This window comes from Bombina bombina, chromosome 6 (genome assembly GCF_027579735.1).
Source record: "Bombina bombina isolate aBomBom1 chromosome 6, aBomBom1.pri, whole genome shotgun sequence".
NCBI classification, from domain to species: Eukaryota; Metazoa; Chordata; class Amphibia; order Anura; family Bombinatoridae; genus Bombina; species Bombina bombina.
The window spans coordinates 881661402-881673039 of NC_069504.1; the positions used below are offsets into that span (position 1 = coordinate 881661402).

At 35.8% G+C, this 11638-nt stretch overlaps 1 protein-coding gene across 2 annotated transcripts in view; it reads left to right on the top strand.

Annotated features, from left to right (window-relative positions):
* Positions 1-11638, top strand: part of TFR2 (transferrin receptor 2) — a 158154-nt gene that overhangs the window by 42317 nt on the left and 104199 nt on the right. For both annotated transcript variants that reach the window (XM_053718376.1, XM_053718377.1), the window contains 2 exons: positions 664-775; positions 11326-11448. In XM_053718376.1, coding sequence (XP_053574351.1) covers positions 664-775; positions 11326-11448 — 235 coding nt within the window. The remainder of the gene's footprint in view (positions 1-663; positions 776-11325; positions 11449-11638) is intronic.

Consider the following 11638-nt stretch of genomic DNA (forward strand, 5'->3'; position numbering starts at 1 on the left):
CATCTGGCCTTGATTCATGCACTATTGCCTGTAGTCCCAGATTAAACTCATGACCCTGAAGTCCATGTCAGGTATATGATCACATCAGATCAGACCCATAGCACTAAAACCCTCTCAACTTTATCCCTACATCAGACCTCAGATTAAACTCATGGCCCTAATGCCCCTGGCAATTAAATACCTATATCAAACCTCAGTAGGGTTGCCACTTAGCCAGCATTTTACAGACATGGCCGGTATTTATAAGCTTCAGGTCAATGTATAACATAAAGATTAAATATAGAAATTAAGGTGCTATCATGGTGAAACATAGTCTAAGTGTAGTTGAATCTAATAATAAACAAATTAACATTTAAAATCAGTCCTAGACACTTCAGTTTTGAGGTTATGCTGTAAAATTATTTGTGCCAAGTAATGAGCATGGCCGGTATTTTTTCCAAGAAAGGTGGCACCCCTAGACTTCAGATAAGATGGAATTGTCTGTGTCCGATTTGTTTTTCAATAGTTTACTTGACAGCAATAAAGAATAATGTATTGTTCAGTTAAATACTGGACACATGACAATCATACCTTTATCACTTCTGCCTACAAAGCCCACAGTGTCTCTCCTTTCTAATCCTGTGTGTCACACCATAAACCTTTGTCAAACCTTTTTCCCTTCAGCAATCAGCCAAATTTCCTGCAATTTATTGATTCTACAAATAGAACAGTGAAAACAATTGAAATCGATGACCCAGAATTATACTGTCCATACAGTGCAAACGGAAATGTGACGGTATTTATCTTTCTATATACCTGTTCCTTGCTATTCATCTGATGAAGAAAGCTAGTCATGACTAATATATGTATATAGGAGGGATGAACATTTGTCTGATGAATCACTCTACTGTTTTAAGGCTTGTAAGACGTTTTCCCTATACAGCTTACATCTTAGACACATGCATGCCCTCATTTGAAAGGGGAGGCTTCACACTTTTAAAAAGGGGCGTCATATCCATCTATCATGGGCAGTGGAGATAAAGTACACACAATACTAGCTTGTCTGCATGGCATAAACCAGTGACTCCTCGGGGCAGTGGAATTACTGAGGGGGCACTGATAGGTATGCGATATGGAAGGGGGCACTGGAATTACTATAGGGGGCACTAGTAGGTAAGGAGTGGAAGAGGATGCTAGTGGGTCCCATAAATATGTAGTATAAATTAATCTAGCACTCCTAATATAGTAGGTATATACAGTATGAACAAGCAAGGTGCCAGCTACTAGGGGAGTTTTCCCCATTTTCCCAAACATATAGACTAGTACCCAAAGTAAGTATATATATATATATATATATATATATATATATATTTATAGAATTATCCAGTTCGCACTACCTCTTGTTATTAACACTCTAAATCATTTGAGTGGTCTGACTTGTAAGTTAATATCAGAGCCACCCTGTGCGCGGAGGGAAGAGAAATATTAATTGTAATACTTAAACAAGAGTTGTGTGAAAAATCTTTTCCACTGAGTTCCCTATATCCAGCACCAGATCATAGATTATGAATCAACAAACTAGTATGACCATATTTAAGACTGTGTCTATAGGAATTACCTCACAATTATATATTCTAGTCATAATAATTAACGACAAAACGAAAGAAATTTAAACATTTGCAATATGTTTACTGAAATATCCGTAAGAAAGACACCAGATAACAAATTAATATACGTGGCCCACTTATGTATTTAAATATTGGCCAATCCTGATGAAGCCCTATGCGAATAACCAGTAAGGGTGAAACGCGCGTAGCAGCATGAAATTCAAACTGAGGGCTACAGCTGAGCCCTCATGAAATCAAGCTGTATTAACTGAAAGCAAAGACCGGAAAACAACAGCGATTTCTGAGTAAGGTCCACTCGTTGAGGGTCGGAATTTCACAAATAAGAAGACTTTCTTTACATAAGGAGACCGGAGACAAGCTGCAATCAAGGTAAAATAAGTTTTGTGGTGTTACCAAAGTTGCGAAAGACAGCCTAGCAAGGTGAGCAGGAGATGTGTATATGTAAAAAATCTCTGAAGCCATAATCCCTTGAGGCGCCACGCTGTGACACAATTGGAAACAAAAACAAGTGTATACTTTGATGAACTTTACAGCTTACAAGAAATTGTTACAGAAATTGTTACAAATGTTATTCCACCCCTAGAGTGTTGAAAACCTTCTCATAAAATATCGCTGAGAACTTTTTATCTATGCGAGCAAAGGATAAGCCCGCTGTACGGCTAATATAAAGAAATCCTGATAGCAAACAAATATATGTTAAGAATATTAACAATAATTTCGGAATACTATAACCTTATATATACACAAGGATAAAGTCTACAAAATGGACATTTGAAATATTGGCCAATATTTAAATACATAAGTGGGCCCACGTTCGTATATTAATTTGTTATCTGGTGTCTTTCTTACGGATATTTCAGTAAACATATTGCAAATGTTTAAATTTCTTTCGTTTTGTCATTAATTATTATGACTAGTATATATAATTGAGGTAATTCCTATAGACACAGTCTTAAATATGGTCATACTAGTTTGTTGATTCATAATCTATGATCTGGTGCTGGATATAGGGGAAAAGATTTTTCACACAACTCTTGTTTAAGTATTACAATATATATATATACACATACATGAATTATTTAGAATATTTTAAAGCATGTATAATTTTAAGTAATTTTTAAAAAATATTTTAGATTTAATATTTCAATAACGCACATTGAAGTTAGTTATTCTTCATGTGTGCTAACCTGTCCGTGTTAGTCCTAAGTTGCGAACCTCTATAAGCTTTACGCATATTTTACATTCCTATGTTCTTCACATAGAAAATAATATACAGGTATATATATATATAGATATATATATATATATATATATATATAAATAGGTATTTACAATAATAAGGACTTTATCATGTAAGTGAAGAACATTGGAATGTAAAATATGTACAGTACATATACAGAAAAACACATAAAAACATATACATTTGTGCACAAAAATAAATAAATATATATATATATATATGTGTGTATGTATGTATCTCTATGTTAAAGCCCTTTGCATGCCTTTTTTTCTAACACCTTAGACTTCATGGGGTCCATTTATTAAAGGGACAGTACACTGTAAAATAGTTTTCCATAAATGTATTTTAAATGACTTGTTATTCCAACTGCAGAGTATAAAATATTTGAGAAATTGCATTTTCGGGTTTATTTGTGTATCTGAAGTAGCTGGTTTTGTGCTTTGAAACCACAGCCTATTACAATGGGTTGAGCTTCAGGTAATATCAGATCTCATTATGTTATCAGTTTCATGTACACAGACTTGCTTCCTTATCCTATATTTGTCTGGAACACCAAAGCTCAATACATAGGGAGAACAATCGAAAATTATCATTTTATTACTTAACTATCCTGCATCCCACTGGGACTGTAATCTCTTCTGCTGGTTGTGTTTACTTAGGCTTGTCAATAGCGTATACGCCAGTATCAAAACTTTCAGTATAGGTTTGGAAACCACAAGCTAAATCAGCTATTTCAAATGCTGAAATATGAGTAAAGGAGCTACTTGCAACCAATTTAATACATTCTAGCAGGTAAAAAGGATCATTGGGAATAATTTAAAGGGGAGAAAGTTTTTGGGTGAACTGTCCCTTTAAGCAGTGGATGCTGCTCCTGAGCCCCGTCGTTTCAGGTCCGTCAGTGAGCAGAGGGCGGCATTGCACAAGCATTTCACCAGAAATTTTTATTCAATATTAAATGCCGACAGTGTATGCTGTCGGCATGTAGCGAGGTCAAGCGGACATGATAACTTTTTTATAGCAATATTTTTTTAAAATATTTTTTTATTAGATATTATTATTATGAGTGTAACTGTACTTTTAAACGTATTCTTTATGTGTTTTGTGCAATTCTTTTGTCTCGCGTAACAGTTAACCAGAGCTCTGATGTCGTGCTAACCTGAAGTGCATTAAATTCAAATGCACCAAAACAAACACATTTACTAGACATGTGCGTTTTGTTTCGCTCCAAATCGAAATTCGGATGAATTTGCCAAATTCAGAGATTTGAATCGATTCGAATTTCCGAATTAACCTAGCAATGAAACTAAACTAATCCAAATGCATTTGTAACTAATAAATCCGAATTATTTCGGATTTATTAGTTACATTCGAATGGCCATGGACTAATCACAATTCAGTAAAAAAATTAAATTTCTTTCATGTAATTGACAAGAGTCCATGAGCTAGTGACATATGGGATATACAATCCTACCAGGAGGGGCAAAGCTTCCCAAACCTCAAAATGCCTATAAATACACCCCTCACCACACCCACAATTCAGTTTTACAAACTTTGCCTCCTATGGAGGTGGTGAAGTAAGTTTGTGCTAAGATTTCTACGTTGATTTGCACTTCTCAGCATTTTGAAGCCCGATTCCTCTCAGAGTACAGTGAATGTCAGAGGGATGTGAAGGGAGTATCACCTATTGAATGCAATGGTTTTCCTCACGGGAGATCTAATTCATAGGTTCTCTGTTTTCGGTTGTAGAGATTCATCTCCTACCTTCCTTTTCAGATTGACAATATACTCTCATATTCCATTACTGATAACCGTTTCAGTACTGGTTTGGCTATCTGCAATATGTGGATGGGTGTCTTTTGACAAGTATGTTTTCATTACTTAAGACAGTGATTATTAACCTTTTTTTTGCCGTGGCACACTTTTTTACATTAAAAAATCCTGTGGCACACCACCATCCCAAAATCTTAAAAAAATCACACATTGTAGCCTAATACAGCAAATATATATACACATACACACAAACACACACATACTGTATATATTGTGCTGTTATGCCATGCCTCCTACAAACTACCCCTGCACTGGGAGTAAAAAACAAGCAAAGTTTAAAAAATATGTCACACTGTTGTCAGTCTGCCGTGGCACACCTGAAGATCTCTCACGGCACACTAGTGTGCCACGGCACACTGGTTGAAAAACACTGACTTAAGACACTCTCAGCTATGGTTTGGCACTTTATGTATTTATATAAAGTTCTAAATATATGTATTGTACTTATATTTGCCATGATTCAGGTTTTCAGTATGTTTCCTTTTGCAGATTGTCAGTTTCATATCTGGGAATTGCATTTTTTAGGAAAAATTTATTTCTTACCTGGGGTATAGTCTTTTTTTCAATTGACTGTCATTTTAAAATTCACAGGCAGAATTAGGCTCGCGAGGGCGCAAAATGCCATAGTATATTGCGTCATATTTGATTTTTTGGCACAAAGTTACGTTCGATGAAGCAAATTCGTCACTTCCGGCGTCTTAGTTGACGCCAAGTCCTTTTACAAGGTTGTGTTTTCAATGACGCGAGTGTGTCATTTCCGGATGTTGTTAGCGCCAAATATTTTCATTATTTAGAACCCCATTCCTATATGCCTCTTGCCTGTTTTCTCTATCAGAGGGCTATGCTGTTTGCATTTTTTTCCCATTCCTGAAACTGCCATATAAGGAAATTGATCATTTTGCTTTATATGTTGTTTTTTTTCTCTTATATTTGCAAGATGTCTCAATCTGATCCTGTCTCAGAAAGCACTGTTGGAACCCTGCTGCCTGATAACAGTTCTACCAAAGCTAAGTGCATTTGTTGTAAACTTGTGGAGATTATATCTCCAGCTGTGGTTTGTAATAGTTGTCATGATAAACTTTTACATGCAGATAATGTGTCCATCAGTAATATTACATTGCCTGTTGCTGTTCCTTCAACATCTAATGTACAAGAGATACCTGTGAATTTAAAATAATTTATTGCTGATTCTATTTAGAAGACTTTATCTGCCATCCCGCCTTCTAATAAACGTAAAAGGTCTTTTAAAACTTCTCATAAAATTTATGAAATTTCAAATGACCGACAACATACTGAATTATCCTCCTTTGATGAGAATCTATCTGATTCAGAAGATCCTTCCTCAGATATTGACACTGACAAATCTATTTATTTCTTTAAAATGGAGTATATTCGTTCTTTGTTTGCTCTCTGTATTCAGCGAGGTCTGGCGGACCTGATCCGCACTGTCGGATCAGGTCCGCCAGACCTTGTTAAATAGAGGACAATATCACAACTGTGGCATATGTCAATCATCAGGATGGGACTCACAGTCCCCTAGCTATGAAAGAAGTATCTCAGATACTTGCTTGGGCGGAATCCAGCTCCTGTCTAATTTCTGTGGTTCATATCCCAGGTATAGACAATTGGGAGGCGGATTATCTCAGCCGTCAGACTTTACATCCAGGGGAGTGGTCCCTCCATCCAGATGTGTTTTCTCAGGTTGTTCAGATGTGGGGTCTTCTAGAAATAGATCTGATGGCTTCTCATCTAAACAATAAACTTCCCAGGTACCTGTCCAGGGATCCTCAGGCGGAAGCAGTGGATGCATTGACACTTCCTTGGTGTTATCAACCTGCTTAGATTTTCCCGCCTCTAGTTCTTCCAAGAGTGATCTCCAAAATCATCATGGAGCATTTGTTTGTGTTGCTGGTAGCTCCAGTATGGCCTCACAGGTTTTGGTATGCGGATCTTGTTCGGATGTCCAGTTGCCAACCTTGGCCACTTCCATTAAGCCCGGACCTTCTGTCTCAAGGTCCGTTTTTTCATCAGGATCTCAAATCATTAAATTTGAAGGTATGGAAATTGAATGCCTAGTGCTTAGTTATAGAGGTTTCTCTGACTCAGTGATTAATACTATGTTACAGGCTCATAAATCTGTTTCTAGAAAGATTTATTATAGAGTTTGGAAGACTTATATTTCATGTTGTTCTTCTCATAAATTCTTTTGGCATTCTTTCAGAATTCCTAGAATTTTACAGTTTCTTCAGGATGGTTTGGATAAGGGTTTGTCTGCAAGTTCCTTGAAGTCACAAATCTCTGCTCTTTTTGTTTTATTTCACAGAAAGATTCCTGATTTTCACTGTTTTGTACAGGCTTTGGTTCATATCAAGCCTGTCATTAAATCAATCTCTCCTCCTTGGAGTCTTTAAACCTATGCATTCTTTGGACATTAAACTACTTTCTTGGAAAGTGTTGTTCCTTTTGGCCATCTCTTTTGCTAGAAGAATTTCTGAATTATCTGCTCTTTCTTGTGAATCTCCTTTTCTGGTTTTTCATCAAAATAAGGCGGTTTTGCAGACTTCATTTTAATTCTTTCCTAAGGTTGTAAATTCTAACAACATTAATAGAGAAATTGTTGTCCTTTCCTTGTGTCCTAATCCGAAGAATTCTTTGGAGAGCTCCTTACATTCTTTGGATGTGGTAAGAGCTTTGAAATATTATGTTGAAGCTACTAAATATTTCAGGAAAACTTCTAGTCTATTTATGATCTCTTCTGGTTCTAGGAAAAGTCAGAAGGCTTCTGCTGTTTCCTTGGCTTCGTGATTAAAGCTTTTGATTCATCAAGCTTATTTGGAGTCAGGTCAAGCCCCGCCTCAGAGAATTACAGCTCATTCTACTAGATCAGTCTCCACTTCGTGGGCTTTTAAGAATGAAGCTTCAGTTGATCAGATTTGCAAAACAGCAACTTGGTCTTCTTTGCATACATTTACTAAATTCTACTGTTTTGATGTATTTGCTTCTTTGGAAGCAGTTTTTGGTAGAAAAGCTCTTCAGGCAGCTGTTTCAGTTTGATTCTTCTGCTTATCTTTTAAGTTTTTCTTTTCATTTATGAGAATAAAGTTATATTTTGGGTTGTGGATTTATTTTTTTAATCGAAAAATGGCTGTTTTTATTTTATCCCTTCCTCTCTAGTGACTCTTGCGTTGAGTTCCACATCTTGGGTATTGCTATCCCATACGTCACTAGCTCATGAACTCTTGCCAATTACATGAAAGAAAACATAATTTATGTAAGAACTTACCTGTTAAATTAATTTCTTTCATATTGGCAAGAGTCCATGAGGCCCACCCTTTTTATGGTGGTTAAGTTTTTTTTGTATAAAGCACAATTATTTCCAGATTCCTTTGTTGATGCTTTTTACTCCTTTCTTTATCACCCCACTACTTGGCTATTCATTAAACTGAATTGTGGGTGCGGTGAGGGGTGTATTTATAGGCATTTTGAGGTTTGGGAACCTTTGCCCCTCCTGGTAGGATTGTATATCCCATACGTCACTAGCTCATGGACTCTTGCCAATATGAAAGAAATGAATTTATTAGGTAAGTTCTTACATAAATTATATTTTAGTGAAATTTAGTGAGATAGAACAGTGAAATAATTCCATTTGTGTAACTTGGAACCATCTGAATCAACATAACACATACCAAACTCCGAATTTACTAATCGAATCCGAAACGAATACATCCAAATTTATTCTAATCCGAATGAATCCAAAACAAATACATTTGAATGTATCCCAATTCAAATCGATCCGAAACTCGAAAAAATCTGAATCGGTCCGAATTGAATTTTTCCGCTGTACACATGTCTAGTGTTTACTTTCAAATTGCAATATGTGTGCTATTGCCAACGTGCAAAGAGACGCATAATGCCCCTTATCGCTTCCATGCTACACTTAGCGCACCACTTGTACTTGTACTCTAGCCCTAAATGTGGTATATTCTATTTTCACTCTTGCACAGTGACTATCAACTTTAAAAAAACGTGTATTACAATCACAGGATAATACAGTTTTAATGAATTCAACTTAATAATGTCAGTTAAAATTTGAATAAGTTTAATATTTTTTACGGGTAAACTAGGGTGGCGCCAATGATGAGTTTAAGGAACCAGGGAAGTAGTGGCCGGATTTATCCGATTTAAATCCAATGAAAGAAACATGACAAATGTTTACTGTGATGTTTGGCTATAAATGTTTGGCCATTTTACAAAAGCATATATGGGCTTAAAAGGACATAAAATACTTCTTGCTTTTGTGTAAAGTTATGCTTATTCCACACTCCCTAGGAAGACCAAAAATGTTCAAATCAAATAGTTAATTTCGGCAATTTGCAGCATTTTCAATACCTAGGATTCAGATTTTGCTTTTTGGCCTTTCTAGAGAGTGAGGGATAAAGTACAATGTTTAGACACAAACAAGAGGTGTCTAATGCAATTTAAATCACTGACATATGGGATATTTATCATCACATACTTTAGGAATGGGTGGTGGAATTAGTTATTTTCTAAATATAGACCCCATCCCACCTAATACTGATGTGCTTTGGGTTTCAGTTCTGTAATATGTTTGGGAAGTTTGTTTAGTTAAGCTAACATTTGGTAAATGTACCTAGTAATGCTTGTGATGAATATTTATATAATTTTTTATTTTATTTTGGTAATTTAGAATCCCATTCATTGTGTAACAATACGAGAGCATGTTAAAAGTATGATGTTCCTATGAACATTAATGATTACTTAAGTTCTGACTAAGAATGAGATAAAATTGCATCACACAAATGTGTGTAACTTGTAGTTTGATAAATCTTTATAAATACACACTCACATACAGTACCTTCAGTATATAATATTATAATATTACTTGTAGCTGTCAGGGTGGGAAGGAGAAGACTATAGCATAGAAATCAGCATTTAGTGGTCCTAAGACTGATGCTCCTTAACTCGTCCCCCACTTCTGAGGTGGCGGACAGTAATCAGCCCGATCAAATACGATCGGGTTGATTGACACCCCCTGCTTGCGGCCTTGCGAATCTGCAGGGGGCGGTATTACACCAGCAGTTCACCAGAATTGCTGGTGCAGTGATAAATGGCGACAGCGTTTGCTGTCTGCATTTATCGATGTGCAGCGGGCATGATCCGCTATATTGGATCATGTCTGCTTGCACCTACATAAATTGACCCTTTATTATTATATTTTTAAATACAAAGACCCAGATTACAAGTGGCATGCTAATGCTAGTGCTAGAAGCGATAAGCAGTATCGCTGGACTGTTTTAAAATTAGCGCTCAACTTGATATTACAAGTCCATGGTAAATCAAAAAGGTTTAGCATTGCCGACATTGCTCTAGCGTATTTAGCTTTATTTTCAATGGATATCGCTATATATTGCTGATATTACAAGTTGAAAGTTATGTGTTTGGTTTGAGGGAAAGCCCAAATAGTGCTAGAAGAATTAGAGTGTCCTAAGGCCTGAAGTAAAGTTTAAGGGTTAAAAAAAAAAGACAAAACACAAGCAAAACATATTAAAATAAATTATTACACTCATATATACAGATATTTAATAAAAAGATATAACATTTAAATGGATAAAAATGTTTTTAAAGGGTTAAAAAGGGATATGGTATATGGCAAGGTGCTTTACTAGGAATAGTTACTAGCAATCCACTGCCGGAATTCAGCATTGCACAAGAGCGCTATTTTGCACTCTTGCGCAACACCGCCCCCTGCTCGCCTACAGCCAATAACGCACGGGCAGGAGCTGTTATTTTCCCCAGTTGGACAAGGCCAGGGAGATTGCAATTCTCCACCTAAGAGGTGGAGAAGAGGCTAAAAAGCAGCAGCTTGATAAATCGAGCCCTATATATGTATACATGTCTACGTATATTTGTATATAGATGTGTATTTTTTTGTTTAGATGTGTAAATATTTATGTGCACACATACATACATATACACATACATACTCTATATATATATATATATATATATATATATATATATATATATATATATATATATATATACATACACACTTTAAAGTTCATCCCAGTCAAATACCATGAAACATACCATATAATTTTAAATCAATTTTAATATGTTTTAATGTTTTTTTTTAGTTTTTTTTTTTTTTAAATAGAAATACAAGTATTCCTAACGCACCTTCGGCTTAAACATAGTTGATCTAGTGCAGTTTCTGGTTAGTGAGCAAGTGATAAAAAGAAAAGGCTTTCTTTAGCGTGCCCAACAGAAGTCTATGGTGAGAGGGAGTTAGCGCAGTAACAATATCCGAATTCCTGAAGTTAGCGCACCTGAGTCTTTTGCTCTTGCACTAACTTTTTACTTTCAACTTGTAATACGGGCGCTAATTTGTGAGCCCTAATGTTTTACCTTAAGCATAGTTAGTGCGCATGGGTCATAAAAATGTATCGGTAATCTAGGCCAAAGAATATAATAAAAGTAATTTATTTACTTTTAATGTAAAATTTACATTGAGTGTTGGATTCTTCAATTATTTAATTATCTATTTGCCTATCTATCTATTTATCTAAAGCTTACACTAAATTATCATTCAACCTAGTCAATTAACATATACCTCTTCACACACAGGCTGGAATGGTTTATGCAAACTACGGGAGGAAAGAGGATTTCAAGCATTTGGACAATGTTTTAGCAGACCCACGTGGCCATATAGTTTTAGTACGGGCTGGATCTATCAGCTTTGCTGAAAAGGTGAGTGTGATACAGCAAAGCCAGAGTTTCCAAAGTGCTTGTGCTATGAACCCTTTAAGGTATTCAAAAGTATTGGCTACAAAAACCCTTAAAGTGAATGTCAATTTTCAGCAATGAGTGCCCGGTTTTTAAAAATACTTTTAAAAACAGGGGCACTTTCATTGATGAAAATTAACATTGCACCGGATTT